Below are 19,805 nucleotides of genomic sequence, written 5' to 3'. Positions count from 1 at the left end.
TGGGAATTCAGAGTTGTCAATAAGGGAGGATTGCAGCATGAAGGCTGGGTGGGGGAAGCTAGAGAAATACAGGGCAGTCTCCATATGACCCAGGTGTGGGCACTATAGGGGCTCAAAGTCTCACTCTATGCCAGGCCAGCTGAATTCTGGCATTAACTGTGACCTGGATAGTTCCATTCTTAATAGAATATCCAGGTTCCGCAGAAGCTTTGGATAGGACACATAAAATGGCAGGGAAAAGTGTATGCTGTTTCTTGGGGAAGTCTGCATCATTTTAAAAAAAGGAATGGTAAAGAGGCATTAGTGTTTGGTCAATATAGAGTCTCAGTTTTGCAAGATGAAAAAGTTCTAGAGATCTGTTGCACAACAGTGGAAATATGACCCATCATGACTGAAATGTACACTTAAACGTGATTAAGATGACAAATTTAACGCTATGTGTTTTTAGCCACTACACAAAAAATAAAAGAGTATGGGAGAAATAAAGACATTTTTCAGACAAAAAAATAGGAGTGTTAGGAGATCTTGCTGTAGGTGAGGACGTGAATAACATGGTACTGACCTTTAAAATAAATATTGACAGATGTCCAAGGAGGAACTCCAAAATTCAATATTGATTCCTCATTCATTCAAACTTTTTGCATCAGAAAGTCCTGGAAAGAGGAGTCTGTGTCCCTGCACTAAAGGACCCTTGAAGAAACCATACCCCCTTTGCTGCTATTTCAGGATTAGCAAGCCTATGCACAGTATGGCCTCAGGTGGCTGGCTTTGCCTTGGACTTCAGGTTCAGGTATGACTGACTTAATATAAGATCTCACCTAAGAAATGCAAACTGGTGCAGCCACTGTGGAAAACTCTATGGAGTTTCCTCAAAAACTTAAACATAGAACTAACTTATGAGCCAGCAATCTCACTACTGGATATTTACCCAAAGAATACAATAACACGAATTCAAAGGGAAACATGCACCTCAATGTTTATTGCAGCATTATTTACAATAGCTAAGTTATGAAAGCAGCTTACAGGTCCATCACCTGATGAATGGGTAAAGAAGATGTGATAAATACGTATATATATGTGTGTTTGTATATATATATATACATATATATATAAAACAGAATATTATTCAGCCTCAAAAAAGAATGAAATCTTGCCATTTGCAACGATGTGGATAGAGTTAAAAAGCATTATCCCAAGTGAAATAAATCAGTCAGAGAAAGACAAGTACCATATGATTTCACTCATATGTGGAATTTAAGAAACAAATGAGCAAAGGGGGGAAAGAAAGAGAGACAAATCAAGAAACAGATCTTAATTATAGAGAACAAATTGAAGGTTATTAAAGGGGCAGTGGGGGGGCGCCTGGGTGGCTCAGTTGGTTGGGCAACTGCCTTCAGCTCGGGTCATGATTCTGGAGTCCCGGGATCGAGTCCCACGTCGGGCTCCCTGCTCAGCAGGGAGTCTGCTTCTCCCACTGACCTCTCTCCTCTCATGCTCTCTCTCTCTCTCTCAAATAATTAAAAAAAAAAAACAAAATAAAGGGGCAGTGGGTGGAGAGATGGGTTAAATAGGTGATGGAGATAAAGGAGTGCACTTATCATGATGAGCATTAGGTGATTTATGGAATTTTGAATCATTATATTGTACACTTGAAACTAATATAACACTGTATGTGAACTGAAATAAAAACAAAAATTTTTTAAAAAAGATCTCACCTAGGAGAGCACTGAGCCGAGTTTTGACTATTGGTTGGTCAAATCTTGCTATTTGTTTACATGGTTTAGATGCTTATTCACTATTAGAATCAACTTTTTTTTTTTTACCTTTTTTTTTTTTTTTTTTTTTTATTTTTTAGAGAGTGCGAGTGGGCACAGGCAGACAGAGTGGCAGGCAGAGGCAGAGGGAGAAGCAGGCTCCCCACAGAACAAGGAGCCTGATGTGGGACTCGATCCCAGGACGCTGGGATCATGACCTGAGCCGAAGGCAGCTGCTTAACCAACTGAGCCACCCAGGCGTCCCTAGAATCAACTTTTGAGATGGCTTTGAATTTTGAAAATATCGAGTTTTCTAAGGACTGAATTTGAATAAATAGCCTTCCCTAAATTTGGTGCTTTTCAATTCCAATTAGAAACTAGAAAGCTGGATGGTCCTTTTGAACCTAGCAAACCAATCAGAGCCTGTGTCTTGTTTGGACATACTGTTGAGAGGGGGTTAAGAAGCAGGTGCAGTTCCAAACTTGGGCTGTAAAACTGAATACTGCCAGACACATTCACTGGGACTTGGCATATATTACATACAGGATGCTTGTAGCAGGGCCAATCAAGTTCACACAAATATAAACATGTGATATAAAAATAAAAAATAAGCAAGAAAACCCAGAATCAAACCCAACTCAACTTGACACCCCCCAGGCACAAATAAGCAAAAGCTCTCTCACCTTTTTAATGTCTTCACAATCTTCTGAGGAACTAGGAGGATGTCTGTGGGTGGCTGTATAGGAAGCAAAGTCTGCTTGTAATTTTATCAAAGCCTCTTCACGCTCTAGAACCTGCAAATGAGTGTGGGTTAGTTATGCTGAATGATCAATGTAATGTGATTATTACTAGTACTATTTTGGCAGGGTGTTCCTTTTTTCAGCCTAAGTTTGTTATAATATTAAGTAATTCATCACAAACTTCCTGTGGGGTTGCAACAGAGAAAGAAGTAGGTTCTCAATCTTACATCAAGTCTCAGTAAGGCATAGACAGTGGTTTGTCTGAGTCTGCCAGTGGCCACATTTTGGACTCCTTCCTGAACCTCTGTGTGTTCCAGCTTATGAGGTAGAACGTTCTTTAAAAGCTGTGATGGAAAGACATCTAATCTATCAGAGGATGGGATTCAAAATTCAAGTATTAAAGAAGGAAGTTTTAATGGAATGCATGGATGTGTATGTACTTAAAAAAATTAAAAATTATGAAATTTTTGTTCTTGGTTTAAAATAATTCAAACAAAACCCAAGCATCAAAAAAATAAGTGAAATCGCTCCACTTACTCTCCACTCTCATTTCTAGTAGGGGGTGGTGAGCACTATAGGCAATTTATGGTATGTACTTCTATATTATAATCAAAGACTTTAAAAAATGAAAGTGGAATTGATCTATACATAGGATTTTGCAACCTTTTCTCAACAATAGCTCACAACCCCATTTAATTCTTACAGTCTGCTGAATCCTTTTTCTTGGCTGCATATCATTCTACAATATGGCTGTTTCTTTAACAATTTTTTTAAAAAAAATCTATTCAACCATTTCTCTATTGATGAGCACTTAAGTTGTTGTGATAGATTTTAAGTCTCTTTAGAATCTCAAACTTAGTGTGGGTTGGGGGCATGTAACCATGGAGATGATGAACAAAAGGTAGGGGCAGGTCTCTATAAGACATTTGAGCAATCTTGCTGACAGAAATAACTTTAGGTGACTCTTTTTCCCACCTTTCTTCCTTCATGGGTTTATTTTTGGTCTCTCAGAAAAATATTCTAGAAGTCACTTACCAAAGCATTGCTGCAGGCTAATTTATTTCGAAGTTCCTGGATTAGATCATCCTGTTCAGAGACCTTTTGCCAGACTTCAGACAGTCGTTTCAGGGTCTCCTGATGCTCTTGAATCATGCAGGAAGACGTGTATATACGCACTTTTGAATGATCACCCTTATTCTCAGTCTCCTGGGATATTTGGAAATAATGAGTTGGTTTTGTTCATACTATTTGAGTGAACTTCAGAATGCCATATGCATGGAAAATCTCTTAGATCTACATTCTGAAAGTTCATGTTCACATATGTGAATCACAGCTTTCTTAAAAAAAGAAAAAATTAACAAGTGCGTACGCATGGTTAAAAGTTCAAACAGTTCACAAGAGAATATACTGTAAAGTTAGTCTTCCTCCCTCTTGACCCTGCATGACTCAAGTCCTCTCCTCCATGACAGTCTATGTTACCATTTCGGGGGGTATCCTTCCAAAGATATTTTATGCATCTTTGTATACGCATATATGCATATGTATATAACCCTCTATTTTTTTCTCCTACACAAATTAAACTCTTCCAAAACACTATTCTAACATTATGTTTGCACTTGACAATTTATTTAGGATATTTTCCATATTGTTACTTGTATATTTATCTGATTTTTCTTTTAAAATTAATATAAAATTGCACAAGTAATATATATATGATCTATCTAAAACAGTATAACATTGTGGGCAAGTCTAAATTTCTCTTTGACTGTACTACCTTTAATCCCATACTTGCTGTATTTTCCAGAGATGACAATTTGTGCATATACTTCTAGAACTTTATCTATACACTTACATACATAATAAGGAATCTGTAGAATACAGATGATATTATGTTGGCCTTTTAAAATATAAAAATAGATTTTTTTCACTCAAAAAGATGTCTTAGAAATATATCCAGGTTAGTATATGTACTTCTAGCTATTTTAAATTGCTTTTCAGTGGGTTTATCTAATTTCCTATTGATGGGAATATCAGTTGTTTCCAAGTTTTTTTCTAAAATGAAGTTGAAATGAATATTTTTGCACATAAGTCTTTGAGTACTTATTCTGGTATATGTTTGGATTAAATTCTTGAAGTAGGGGGGTGCCTGGGAGGCTCAGTGGGTTAAAGCTGCTGCCTTCGGCTCAGGTTGTGGTCCCAGGGTCCTGGGATTGAGCCCCGCATCGGGCTCTCTGCTCAGCAGGGAGCCTGCTTCCCCCTGCCCCACGTCTGCCTCTCTGCCTACTTATGATTTCTCTCTATCAAATAAATAAATAAAATCTTTAAAAAAATTCATGAAGTAGGACTGCTAAGACATATTTAAAATTTTGGTAGATATCACACCATTATCCTTCAAGAAATTATACCAATTGACACTCCCATTAGCATGAGTATGCCCGTTTTCCTAGAACCATTTAAAAAAATTTCTTCCTCAAAAAAAAAAAAATGTCTTTCCCAGGAGAAAAACCATGAGAGACTCTTAATCTCACAAAAGAAACTGAGGGTTGCTGGGGGGAGGGGGGTAGGGAGAGGGTAGTTGGGTTATGGACATTGGGGAAGGTATGTGCTATGGTGAGTGCTGTCAAGTGTGTAAACCTGGCGATTCACAGACCTGTATCCCTGGGGCTAATAACACATTATATGTTTTTTTTTTTTTTAAGATTTTATTTATTTATTTGACAGAGAGAAATCACAAGTAGACGGAGAGGCAGGCAGAGAGAGAGAGAGAGGAGGAAGCAGGCTGCCTGCTGAGCAGAGAGCCCGATGTGGGACTCGATCCCAGGACCCTGAGATCACGACCTGAGCTGAAGGCAGCGGCTTAACCCACTGAGCCACCCAGGCGCCCAACACATTATATGTTAATAAAAAAATTTAAAAAATGTCTTTCTCTAGGTCATCTGAAATCATGTATGAGGGTTACTACATGCACATGGGTCTGCACCAACAATGGAGTGAACTGATTTAGATAGCCAGAAAAGAGGAAAGAGTTACAGTTTGGAGAGTAGATCTTTCCCATTAAACTTGTTTCCTTAATTGGGCTTTTCCAGGCAAAGTTAGAAATAGTTTATGTTCACTAAGCATGAAAGCTACCCATGAGCAAGCTGTAGAAGGGTCAGAGAGAAATCTAAAACTGACCATAAATAATATTCTTATAAGTAAGTTAGTGTGTTAATGGGCAAAAGAATGGAAAACGACAGAAAAGTTAAGGAACAAGAAGATGATATCTAGCGGTCCAATGTCTTTTTTAAAAAGATTTTATTTATTTATTTGATATAGAGATTGGAAGAGAGAGCACAAGTAAGCAGAGGAAGAGGGAGAAGAGGGCTCCCTGCTGAGCAGAGAGCCCAATGCTGGGCTCAATCCCACGACCCCAGGGATCATGACCTGAGCTGAAGGCAGATGCTTAACCAACTGAGCCACCCAGGTGCCCTTACAGGTCCAATGTTTTAATACCACAGGATGAAAAATAGAAATTAATTTTAAAGTAATAGAAGAAAAATTCCCTGGGTTGAAGAAATTATCGATCTTCAGATTAAAAGGGTCAGTTAAATGTTGAGAGGCTTAATGAAAAATAAACTAAGAAACCTTGAGTCTAAAACCCTTCAGAATTCCAAGAAATAAAACTGGCAACTTACAAAAATGAGAAACATCAAAATCTAACAATTCCTCTTTAATACTGGATGGTACAAGACAATGTAGCAATAACTTCAAAGAGATAAAGGAAGGTGTTCCTGAAAGTTTATATACCCAGCCAAACTAGCAATTAGGAATGAAGACGAAGTGATCTTTTTCAGACATGTAAATACTGAGAAACCTAGCCACTCACAATTGTTCCTGGAAGAATTAACAAGCAAAAGTCCAAGAATTTAGAAGAGTTGGAGTATATTGCTTAAGTAATGATTAAAAATTGGTTTTATTTGTAATCTTAAAGAAATGCATACTTGATATGTTATATAAACAGATTCAGAGATTAAAAGAGAAATAAAAACCTTCTAACTCATTTATCTTAGGGTAGCATAATCCAGAAACCAATATGAGATGAGAGCACAAAGATTTGAGTAAGCAAACTAATCTCATTTCTGAAAATAGATACAAAAAATAAAACTTTAAGCAATTTAGTATTACAGTTTATTGTAATATAATGATATATTGTTATTATTAAAACAAAGCAAAATAATAAATAATATAAAATAATATATCACAATCAAGTAAAGTTAATTTCAGGAACATAGAGATTGTCCTATAAATGAAAATCTATTAATATAATTCACTTCATTAAAGCGAAAAACCTCTATGATAACCTTGATAGCTGCTAACAAAAACATCTGATGAATTTGGACATTCATTCCTGACAAAAATTCTCAATAAACTACATATAGACAGTCACGCTTCCACTTGAAAGAGAATATTAACAAGCAGCCAAGAACAAACGTATTTATTAGTGAAATAATAGAACCATTTCCTTTAAAATGAGAAACAAGGCAAGGATGTTATAATTCAGCATTGTTCTGGGGTGTCCTGGTCAATGCAGTAAGATGCAAAATAAGTTGTATGAATATTGAGAAGGAAAGCAATTTAGAAATACCAAGCAGTCCACTGAAAATCTGCTCAGAGAGTTTAATAAGGTGATAGAACAAGAGTTTTCCTATACATCAGAAGTAGTTAATAAAATTAAATGTATACAATCTCATTCACAAAATCAGTAACAACTATAACATATCTAGGAGTAAACTTAGCAAGAAATATGTGAAATCTATAAAGGAAGGTGTAAAATCCTATTGAAGAGTGCCTAAGAAAACTGAAATAAAAGTAGAAGCATGTCATGTCCCATAGAATATGCTAATTCCCCCAAATTAATATATAACTTGAAAGTAAATGAACATAAATCTAAATTTCACCAAGAAAAGATGTACAAAAGTGGCCAAGAAATATTTGGAAGTCAAGAACAGGGAAGGAGGACCTAGTTTGAAGGAGCTATCAAAACATATCAGTTAAAGTCACTAAAAACTGTGATCTTGGTGCAAAAACTGGCAAATAGATCAAAAGAAGAGAGTTCAGAAAGAACCACATGTACATGGGGATCAGCATATATACTGAGTTGGCAATTCAAATCAGTGGGGAAAGTGTTCAACAAATAGAAGTGGGACAGCTGGAGACACCTTTTGGTAAACATAAAATTATGTGTATCTATAGCTATATATCTACGTATATATATAGGTTATCTATCATCTATCATCTGACTATCTAATTGATCTATTCATCCATATCAATTCCAAATGGACTAAAGATAAAAATGTAGAAATGCAAAAATATAAAATGCTAAAAAAATGAGGTAAACTTTTGTAATCTTGAGGGGTAGAGGCGGCCTTCCTAAGCAAGAAATAAAACCTAAGGGCACCTGGGTGGTTCAGTCGGTTGGCTGTCTGACTCTTGATATTGGCTTGGGTCATGATCTTGGGGTCATGAGATCCAGCTGTCAGGCTCCGTGCTTGGTGCGGAGTCTGATTGGAATTCTCTCCCTCTCCCTTTGCCCCTCTCCTGCTCTCTTTCTCTCTCAAATACATAAATCAATCTTAAAAAAAAAAAAAAGGAAAAAACCCCCAGAATCTATAAAGGAGGACTGAAAGACTCAACTCCATAAAAATTAAAAAACTTCTGTATGGTGACAAATACCATTAATAAAGTAAAATGAAAAGTTACAAACTGGGAGAAGATATCTATAACATATGTAGTAAAGCATTATTACCTATAATATATTAAGACGCTCCTATAAGTCAATACAAAAAAACACTAGATACCCAATATAAAACTGGTTAAGGATTTAAACAAGTAATTCATCAAGCAGAAATCCACCTGACTGATACACTCATGAACAGTGCTCAATACTTTGTTAGTGTGGTGGGCACTGTGATGTGTCCCCTTCAGCAATGAAAGACTTACTCCCCCAGCTGCTGGGAGTGCTTCCCAAGACAACCCTTAGCTCTCAGCCCTTTCTGGGTATTGCCTGGGCTGAAGAAAACTGCTCTGCTCCAAGTCATGCCTCTCCCTAGGGGCAGATCACATCCATAACTGATCAACATGGAGGAAGAAGGCCAGCTCCCTTCTCCCTAATTTGGGACCCCTTTGTATGTTCATCCAGCCCCAGAGCTTCCACAAGATTGGCTGAGGCCTTTGTTGGGACTGCATTACAGCTGAATTTCTCCCTCTGCTCCCTGCTTCCTTCTCCTTCTTTTCACAGGTGTTGATACCAAGGGCTCTCTCTAAAAAAATGTACTGCATGTCAATCTGTGTCAGAGTCTGCTTCCTGGGGGAACCCAACCCACAACTGTTAGAATGAAAGGAAATGAAAACTGTAACGAGGAAACTTGTTTTTTTTGTGTGTTTTTTGTTTTTTTCCCCATGCATCAGTTTAGCACAACTTAAAATGACTAAAAACATATCATGTGAGTGTGGGGAAGCAAGTTCCCTTAATTATTACTGGTAAAAGTGTAAACTGGTAGAATTTTTCTGGCATTCAATTTAGAAGTATCTTTTGACATTAAAAATAAGCGTATTCCTTGACCCAGCAATCCCACTTCAGGAAATTATCCCGTAGGAATAAGGATGTCCATTACATCTTGTTTGTAATAGACAAAATAGGTCAGTAGATGGTATAGTCATACCATAGAATACAAGGTAGTTACTAAAATTGTCAAGATATACATTTAAAAAAGCAAAGTATAGAACCACATTTATAAAATGACCCATTTATGTAATAAGAAAACCCTAACTATTTATATATGTAACTGTATAACAAAAAACTGAGGAAGATTCCCAACAGATTATTCAAATGATTATCTAAAGGGAAGAGAGTAGGGTAGAGGAGGCTGAAAGCAGACTTTTACATTTAATTTCTGTGATTCTGTCTAGGGAACCTACATTGTTATATTACTTCTGTAATTAAAAAAAGCAATTAAAAGAAAAAGAAAGATTCAGGCATTTTTGCTCTTCTTTGTTATCTTTCATGGACTTTACCTCCTGTTTGATCCTGAAGTCACGGTTTGCATGAGTCCTGTGACCGAGAAGAGCCCCCCCAGCCAGAACCTCATGAGAACATGGAAGATTTGGGAGCCCATTTGGTATTTTGATTTTTGCCTTATTTGAAGTGGTAGCACTTTATATTAATTAAGGAGCCTCAAAATTCTTAGGGAGGAATCTTAAAGGAGATGTGAAGGCTGGTAGTTGAAAGCTGGGGGCTACAAAGTTCAAGGGAAGGAATGACATCTGGTTGGAGGTTTGGGTTTCCCTCAGAGAAAGCAGGGACTGTTACCCGGTGATCACCTGGGAGCATGTCCACTTGCTGGAGCTCCTAGGCAGAGTGGCCTGGTGTGAGACCTACCTGACTGACGATCCCGCTGAGCTCCCCCTCCAACATCTTCACTTGGCACTCCAGTAACTCGATGTTGCTCAGGGAAGTCTGGTATTTATCCCTGTAGAGGCTTAAACTCCTTTCTAGGGAGACGATCTTGTCCCCGGCCAAAGCAAGTTGCTCCTGGGCCAAATGGAGCTTCTCGCCTGTGTTCTCATTATGATTTCCCATTTCCTCCTCATAGAGAATCACCTGTTGGCAAAGGAATGAAACCGCATTGAACTCATGGAAACATCTAATGAGGAAAGGGTATGGCTATAAGGACCCCACGCAGAGGAGTCTTATGTCTTCACTAGAAACTTAGAAGTACAGAATAGGCCCAGCACAGATTTAAAAGCTACAATATATAATATCAGAATGTTAATGATTAGAGATTAAAACAAAAAGACTGTCCTATTTGGATGGTAAGCTTCTCGAAGGCGGGGACCATCTAATTTAGAAAATGTGGAGCCCCTCATGCACACAGCAAAGTTCCTAAGAGATTGAGGGGGAACAACCCCAAGTTCCTCTGGGACTTGGACAGTTCTTATTTAGCTTGCATTCTCTTCCTAATCTTCAGCTAATCGATTGATTAGTTGACCAACAGACAGATATTTATTGAGTGCTCTTAAACAATGTCTTGGGTGCTGGGGGATATATACCTATTAGACGTAGGCTCCTCCCTCAAAGAGTTTATAAACTCTTTAATTTGGGGAAGGTATGATTTATAACTGGCAAATAACTATATATAGCTGACTATGGTCAACCGAATGGCCAGATTTACATGTACTGAAGGAGTTAAGAGCAGGAGGGTCATCAGGGAAGGTTTCATTTTGGTTCAAATAATTCAGCGTAGAATTTGGATAGAACTCATTCTGTCGGTCTAAGCTAATTATGCCTGCTGCCTGCCATTTGAAGTTCCTCGTAGGAAGAGGTCACTTAGTTTGAGGTGCTGATCAGAAAAGGGGAAGACAGAAAGAATATTTTTTTTTAAAGATTTTATTTATTTATTTGACAGACAGAGATCACAAGTAGACAGAGAGGCAGGCGGAGAGAGAGAGAGAGGAGGAAGCAGGCTCCCTGCAGAGCAGAGAGCCCGATGCGGGACTCGATCCCAGGACCCTGAGATCATGACCTGAGCCAAAGGCAGCGGCTTAACCCACTGAGCCACCCAGGCGCCCCAGAAAGAATATTTTATATTCAAATGTTTATAACAGAAGCTATCAGTGACTCTCTCACATTCCGGAGGCATTCACCGTTCCTTTGAATGCTAAACCCATTCCAACCACAAGCATCTTCAACTCTTTCCTGAGGGATGCTCTGGCCTCAGGAGCCCACTCCCGCAGAGGAGCAAGACAAGGCAGGTTACAAGTATGGGGGAGTTAATATACCCAGGAGCAGCCTTCAAGCAATGACTGGGTGGTGAGTTGGGATCACTGTGAGGCATGCTGTACAGTACCTCCTCCAGTTCTCCAGAGGGGCTGAATCCGAGGTGCCCATGGTAGTGCTCTTAATACTGATTTTCCTTATAGGGTTCCTGTCTTTCTTTGACTCACTTCTCCACTCTCCCTCTGGGATCACCTCTTGAATTGACTACTTTACATTCATCTCCTTGTCTTAGGCTCTGCTGTTGGGAAATCCAGCCTTACACAGAAGCCTGATGCTACTGTGCAACAAAGTATTGGGGAAAATTGGCAGAATGCCTAGAGTAATTTTTCCAATGTTTTCCCAGCTTGAGATCATTTTCAGTGACTGCTATTTACCAGATCCCACATCAATTATCCCCCTCCTCCTTAGTAGTTGAGACTTTACTTCATTTGGGACAGCAGTACATGTCACTGAAATACATTTCCTTGGCTTCCTAAGAACTAGCTGTAAGCCACGTGACTAACTCTGGCCAACGATACATAAATGAAAGTGTTGTGTGGGACTTCTGAAAAGTGTCCTTAAAAGAGAAGAGCGTGTCTTCCCCCCCACCCCCACCCCCGCATCTCCTTCCCTGCCCTATCCTGCTTGGAACAAGGAAGTGATGGCTGGAGCTCTAGCAGCCACCTTAGGAGATCTAGAAAATGGAAGTTTTGAGCTGATGATGGTAGACCCAAAAGGGAGGACCCTAGGTACTTGATGACACATGCAATTCCTGTAACATTTCTAGACCATCTATCTCCAGCCTTCTTCTATATGTCAGAGAAATAAACTATCTAAAGTCACTATTACCTTGGGGTTTTCTGTTACATGCAACCAAATAGAATCCCAGCTAATTCAGGGTTGCTCTATCCAAGCTGGACTCTTGTTTAAGAACTGGTCAGTTTTAGCCCAACCCTGCTTTAGTTTTATTAAACTATGGTTTATGTTCATAGGCTTTGCCCTCAATTATACTTCATAGGATAGCTTCTTTTCTCTGTTTCTTTCCCTTCCAATCCTTTTTAGCAAATTCTCATAACATTCCCTTTTAAAAAATTCTACATTCTGTAGGTCCTCATAAAGCCTCTGGAATTACTCGTTAAGCAACAGCACCATCTTAGACAGTCCTTGGAATTTTATCTCTGAAGGCAAAGAAGAAAATGCTCGGGGAGGCTGTCTGTCTCACTACTTAGAACCCATAGTTCTACTGCTGCTAGTGCTACCATTGCTCAACTGGTTTAAATTCTATAGTTTTGGTCTTTGGAATTTACTCAGGAATCCACAAGGATGCTCTTTCTGGTTTAAAAAAAACACTATCTTGGGACATGAATGAAAATGAATGTTCAGAATATACTTGAGTCTATATGATCTAAAACTCCAGCCTGAAAAAAATGACCGATCTGGTACTCTCAGTGATTGACTCAGACTTAATGTCTGGTTATCTTATCCGCTATCCAAATGCTAGGAATTTTTATATTATCAAAATCTGGTTTTTCTAAAAATGGTTCATTTAATAGATTTTATACCTTTTTTATAACCCTCAGAGACCTAGACTCTTTTGCATTTAAATTGCAATGATAACAGGATGGAAATGATGGACCTATAAGCATTACCCCCCCAACACACACACACACACATCACATCACATGTCCCATGTACACTGATACTGGAGCTCTCACCCAATTATGCCATTCTCTTTAGTTTTCTCTGTTCAGCTTCAAAAAGATTAAGAGTTAAAGAGGGGAAGTTGATAAAACCTGCTCAAGATGTTGAGAAGCTCTCTTTTGTAAGGCCAGTGTCTGCTTTCTAGTAGGTGTGGCCTGATTTCAGGGGGTACCTGGGCTTAGGAGACATTTCCATAGTTATTCTATCTATACCTCATCTTCTTTCAGTTTGCAGTGATGGTGGAGAAGAACCAGGTCAGAAGTCTGCTTCTCTAGGACAGACTGATACTGCAGGAGGGAACAGTAAGAAGTCTGCAACTCCTCTGTGCGAAACTCCAGTTCTTGCTGAAGGGCTAGCAATTTTTTCTTGAGTTGTTGGAGTTGTCTCAGATGGCACTGTTTACTGGGCTCAAACTCCATCCGTGACTCCTGGAATGCTAATGCTTGTTTCTTATTCTGCAATTGAGATAGAATATATGGGGAAAAATACCTTTAGGTTGTCATTAAGAATGCATTCATTCTTTGATTTTTTTCCATTTGTTCAACCATTGACATCCATCTCTCCATCCTTTCATCCACAGGCATTTAGTAAACCTTTCACTCTATCTACGTTGAAACATCATTTTGTATTTCCATCCTGTAAGGAGGATTTGAAAGAAGGAAAAAATCCTACTTCTTTCCTACTAGTTAGATCTACCACTCATATTACTCAGGCCAGAAGAAAAAACATACACCTAAAGGACCTAGAAAGTAACATAAAGATACACACAATAATGTGATTTTTTTTTTTTTTTGTCTTCACATTTAAAGATAACCCAATTGATCTAGAACACAATGGAATTCTGGTCAGTTTTTGGCTAAAATTGATTTACACTTAGGTAAAAGGGCAAACTCTTGGGTGGGCTCTTGGGGAAACAGCTTTCTGGAGTGCTGGCCAATGGGAGGCAGAGATTATTCAGGCACATTGACTCTGTTGTCTCCTCCTGAAGGAAGATGTGACCTTGTAGATGCTGAGTGTGTGTGTGTGTGTGTGTGTGTGTGTGTGTGTGTGTGAGAGAGAGAGAGAGAGAGAGAGAGAGAGAGAGAGAGAGAGAAACAGGGAGATCTCTTCCTGCCAATCCACAATCAAGTTGAAATGCTGCTAGACCCATCCTATATTTTCATTCATTCACTCAATAAACATATGTTGAGCACGTACTTTGTATCAGGTACGCTGCTGGTAGGATACATCCCTGAGTTGTTTATTTCAGTACAGGTGAGGTCTTTGCACTGAAGTTCCTATATTTTCTTGCCCAATAATCTCTGATGACATGTGAAAGAGAGGTGGATGAAGAGGGTGGCCCACGGGCATTCCTTAACTCCCTTCTCTGTTTATTATCCTCCTACTTATTATGTAAAATCCTGTCCAATTTTTGCTCTCCTTCCTCTTTTCCCTGCAAAGCCATCTTTGCACCAATACCATAGACTTTATTGGCATGTCTTTACTACAGCATTTCACATTCTGCTTTGCATTGCAATGACCTCTGTATATCTTATCTTCTATTAGATTATAAGCCCCTGGAGGGCAGGGGCCATGTCTGCTTCTATAGGACCTAGACTAAAGGTTTATACACAGTTAGGTATTGAAGGAAAATAGGAAATTAAATAGAGACTAGGCAATCTCACTGGTTCCCCAAAATTTGAACTTGTGGCCTTGGCCTCATTAACAGAGTACTTTCAAACTTTCTAAAAATTAACTTTTTTTTTACAGTTTTAGTGAAGTAAATTTGTATATCACAAAATTTAACCACTCTAAGTATATAGTTCAACGATTTCTAGAAAATTTATGGAGTTGTGCAACCATTGTTAGAATCTGGTTTTAGAACTTTTCCATAACCTCAAAAAATTCCATCTTGCCCATTTGTCACTCTTGTTCCTACCCCAGCTCCAGGCAACCACTAATCTCTCAGAGCCTTTCTGCCTCTATGGATTTGCCCTTTCCAGACACATCATATAAATGGAGTTGTATAATATGTCATCTTTTGCGTCTGGCTTCTTTCACTTAGCATAATGTTTTAAGGTTCATCCAAGCTATAGCAAGAATCAGTATTTTCTTCTTTTTTATTGTTGAATAGTATGAATATACCATATTTTGTTTATCTGTTCACCAGCTGATGAACACTTGGATTGTTTCAGTTTTTGGCTATCATGAATATTGCTGCTATGAGCATTAACATAGTAGCCAAGTATGGATGGGATATTTTCCTTTATTTTTTTTTAATTAGTTTATTTGACAGAGAGAGATCACAAGTAGGCAGAGAGGCAGGCAGAGAGAGAGAGGAGGAAGCAGGCTCCCTGCGGAGCAGAGAGCCCAATGGGGGGCTCGATCCCAAGACCCTGGAATCATGACCTCAGCCGAAGGCAGAGGCTTTAACCCACTGAGCCACCCAGGGGCCCCTGGGATATTTTCCTTTAATTAATTTGTTTAGCAAATACTATATTGCTCCTAGTATGTGTCAAGCACTGTAGTAGGTAATGGGGATATAGAAGTATATAAAACAGACAGAATCCCTGCCTTCATGAGTTTGTATCTATGGAGAGGGGGGAGGCAGCAAGTTAAATAAGTGAATTATGTAGTATATTAAAAGGAAAAAGTGCTATGGAGGAGAGTAAAGCAGGGGAAAGAGATGAAGAATGCTTGCATGGAGGCAGCTGTAATACTGAATTAAGTATTTTCATGAGACCACATTGAGAAGATTCGAGCAAAGACTTGAAGGAGGCAGGGAAGGAGCCTGGTGGGGATCCATAGCAGGAACATTCCCGGGAGAAATAACAGCAAGTGCTAGGACTTGGGGGGTGGGAGGTGCCTGGTCTTGTCTGAGGAACCACTTTATTCTGGCTGGAGCGGAGAGAGTAAAGGAGAGAGTGGTACCAGATGAGGTGAGAACAGAAAGGGAGGTAAACTCCTTTAGGGCCATGTAGGCCATTCTAAAGAATTTAACTTTTCCTTTCAGTGAGGTAAAAGGACATTGGAGGGTAGTGAACGGACAAGTGAAATGATGTCCTTTAGGTGTTACAAAGTACACACTGGCTATTCTACTGAAAGTCAGCTGTAGGGGGCAAAGATGAAAGCAGAAAGACCAGCAAGGAGGCTGCTGCAAGAATCCAGGCATGAAGTGATGGTGGCATGGACCAAGTTGGAAGTTGGGAGAAATGGTTGGATCATGGATATATTTTGAAAGCAGATCTCATGGGATTGGCTGCTGTTAGATGTGGGATGGTAGGGAATGATGGTCATCCAAGGCAGGATGACTCCAAAATTTTGGTCTGAGTAAATGAAGATACAGTCTTTTTTTTTTTTTTTTAATTTGACAGACAGAGATCACAAGTAGGCAGAGAGAGAGAAAGGAGGAAGCAGGCTCCCTGCAGAGCAGAGAGCCTGATGCGGGGCTCGATCCCAGGACTCTGGGATCATGACCTGAGCTGAAGGCAGAGGCTTTAACCCACTGAGCCACCCAGGCGCCCCTGAAGATACAGTCTTAATGAGAGTAATTCTGTCAGGGCTTGGACTGAAAAGAGGGAAAATCTCTGGTGAGATAGAGTGGGAGTGGCTCACTTAAGATAAGGGAGGCTCAGCCGAGCTCAGAACAAGAAAGACAACAGCTGATTGTGTCAGTTCATTCTGAATGAGAAGACTAAAAATGGACCACTATGGTCACCAACAAGAAATCCTAGGCAAAGAGAAGCTGAACTCTTGGCCTGAATATCTGGTGTATGTGGCTGGAGGGAAGTTTTTTTTTTTTTTTAAACATATAATATATTATTTGTTTCAGGAGTAGAGGTCTGTGATTCATCAGTCTTACACAATTCACGGCACTCACCATAGCACACACCCTCCCCAATATCCATCACCCCCCCAACCCCCGCCCCCCGCTCCACTCCAGCAACCCTCAGTTTGTTTCCTGAGATTAAGAATCTCTTACAGTTTGTCTCCCTCTCTGGTTTCATCTTGTTTCATTTTTCCCTCCCTTCCCCTGTGGTCCTCTGTCTTGTTTCTCAAATTCCTCATATCAGTAAGATCATACAATAATTGTCTTTCTCTGATTGATGGAAGCTAATGATATTTCTTTCTTAAACAATGCTTATTTTTGTATTTACTCTGTGTAGCTGTAATTGCCAACATTTATATTACATGTTTTTAGTTAAATGTTCTCGTTCTTTTCAAGATAAGAGTGTTGTTATTCTCACAACTCATCCGTGAAGGGACTTGGGAGTGGCGTTTGTGTGGGTGTTCATGCACACAGTTGTGTATAGGGGATGTTCTTAACAGCTCAAGTCTTCTGACTATACAGGTAAGCTGGGAGGTGGGAAAAGACTATTAGGAAAAAAACATGGTCAAGAATAAATACCTAATGTGGCTCGGACTAAAGCAAAGGAGTGAACATCATGGGGTAGGGCTAATTCAGAGGACTTATTTTAGTAAAACAGATACCCAATAAAATCCTTACCAAATTATGCTTAAATTCTGTTTTTCTTGGGTTTGTGGAAATTGACTTGATCTCTGACAATTAAGAAACTGGATTCTTGGTCCCTCAAGGACTTGTGTGTGACTGATGATTTGGACCTGCCTCTCCACTGATGGATAGTGATGGCTCAGTTGAAAACTAAATGTGGTCTCTTCATTGTTCATTCTTTCTTAGCTTCACCTTATTTTCATATCCCTGTTTTCTCTTCATATACAAAAGGATGAAAGAAGAGCTTTTTTTTTTTTTTGAAAACCCCCTTCTTTAGGGCTTCCCCTTCTAGTATGTGGTACATCATCTGTTCTTAGGTGTGTTTGTAATTGTTCTTTGCTTAAAAGGCACATGTCTTTTCCTATGTGTATAAAGCTTAGTGACCTGTCAGTGAGACTGGTGAACTGCTTGTAACTTCTCTTCCCCAGAGGTCATGATGAATATTTTGGGTTTAATTTTGGTTTGAGGAAACATGATAGACCAGCCAGATGATGAGAGTTCATCCAAATCTTCCAGTACAGGGCAAACACAGCACCTGACCAAATCTGTCTGGTTATAAAGATCCAAGAAGTGCTCACATATGCAGAGAATCTAGAGTTTCCTTGGATGAGAATTTTAAACATTTGTGCACTATAGATACCTGTGAGTTTAGAGAAACCAAGTTTCAAAGTCTTGGAGAAATGCCTAGACTTATTTGAGACCTATTAATTTCTACTTATTTATTGCTAAGTACTCAAAAGATTATTTTTCTTAGTTGTAAATGAATAGAAAATGACATGCTATGGATTAAACCTACATTTCACTCATATATATATGCCAGAGAGCACTGTGATAAAGGCATCAGTACATTTCCTATTATTTCTTTGTCTCCCTTTTTTAAAAGTTTTCTTTCCAGGGAAGACAGACATTTTATTAGATTCTACTTTGACCTTTAAACTGAGATTTGGAGAAAATGAGCAAGTTGGAAGTAATCTTCCAGAAGTGAGGTTAGTTCTTGAAGTTACCATCTAGAGTTGGACTTGATTCTGGAGGCTGGCCCATCTTGTTTCTCAGATAAATTTCTATCCAGGCCTGAACTGTCTTAAAGGATGGAGAGCACTGGCCACAAGTAGGAACTTGTTCTCATATTTAGTCAATTTTTTGGCCATACTTATGGTCAAAGAGATTATAGCTATTGCTCTTTCCTTGCCTATGTGGCTACTTGATCACAGAAGGAAATTAATTGGCCTGGCATGATTTGCCTTTTGAGAAGTCACTTTGGTTTCTACCCAATACTTTGTGCTTTTCAAGTTGACGCTAATTGATTGATGTTAAGTTCTATATTTTCCCTGATATTGAAGTTAAGCTGACAGGTCTATAATTACCAGGATTGTCCTTTTTCCCTTTTTAAAAAGATGAGCACTTCATTTACCCTTTTTCAGTCCACAGGGACTTTCTTTATCCTCTTGAGTTCTCAAAAATAATCGCTAGCAGCTATGTAATAACACCTGCCAATTCCTTAAGTACTCTTCAAAGTATGTCATCAGGTCCTGCTGATTTGCCTAAACCCGGCTTTTCAAAATACTTTTTAACCATTTTATTCCCTATTCTAGTTTGTGCTAACTCTCTTCTGTCTCAGATTGGCATTGCTCTGGTAACTGGATCCCTGCTGATTTTTCCCCTTCATTTAAGAACTGAAAGTCTCATCTTTCCCCAGTCATTGTCATGAACTTTTTTCCCTATCTTTGAGGTGTTAGGTGAGATATTTTCCCTGTAACCCTGGTTTAGCCTTTTACCCTAGATAGGTTTATCAGTTACTTTTTACATTCTCTGCCAAGTACTTTCTTATATTGGTAGAGTGTAGAACTAGGTGTTTAAGCGATGTGCATTTCTTTTGGATACATCTTCATCACTTAGACATTTTTCTCATTTGTGATCTCTGCTTACCAGAGAGTCCCTTTAAGGGGCGGGGAAAGCTCTTCATTTTGGAATAATTTTAGATTTACAGAAAAATTGCGAAGTAGTAGATAGAGTTTCCATATACTCTTCACCTACCTTTCCCTAAGGTTAATATTTTATGTAATCATGGTACATTTGTCCTACTAGGAAATTAACATTGGCAGGTTACTATTACCTAAAGTACACCTTCATTTGGATTTTATCAGTTTTTCCACTAATGTTTGTTTGTTTGTTTCTGTTCTAGGATCCAATCCCGGATCTGACATTGCATTTAGCAGTTCCATTAAAAATTTTTTTTTCATTCCTAATAACTCAAAGTGATATTTCTGTGTCATAATTTCCATCAAGGATATATTAACCCATATTTGACCAGTGACTTTTATCTT

General features: G+C 38.9%; 1 protein-coding gene across 1 annotated transcript in view; it reads right to left on the bottom strand.

Moving 5' to 3' along the window:
* LOC111152843 (polyamine modulated factor 1 binding protein 1) overlaps positions 1-19,805 on the bottom strand; it is a 45,419-nt gene that overhangs the window by 16,799 nt on the left and 8,815 nt on the right. Inside the window, exons 4-7 of the mRNA XM_022511517.1 lie at positions 13,202-13,444; positions 9,912-10,133; positions 3,530-3,700; positions 2,438-2,548 (exon numbers count right to left, since the gene is read on the bottom strand). Of these exons, the coding sequence (XP_022367225.1) occupies positions 2,438-2,548; positions 3,530-3,700; positions 9,912-10,133; positions 13,202-13,444 (747 nt within the window). The remainder of the gene's footprint in view (positions 1-2,437; positions 2,549-3,529; positions 3,701-9,911; positions 10,134-13,201; positions 13,445-19,805) is intronic.

The sequence above is a fragment of the Enhydra lutris genome, unplaced genomic scaffold (genome assembly GCF_002288905.1).
Source record: "Enhydra lutris kenyoni isolate GAN:26980312 unplaced genomic scaffold, ASM228890v2 scaffoldscaffold30, whole genome shotgun sequence".
NCBI lineage: Eukaryota > Metazoa > Chordata > Mammalia > Carnivora > Mustelidae > Enhydra > Enhydra lutris.
The sequence above is the reverse complement of the archived record's forward strand: the minus strand, read 5'-3'. Positions and strand labels throughout refer to the sequence as shown.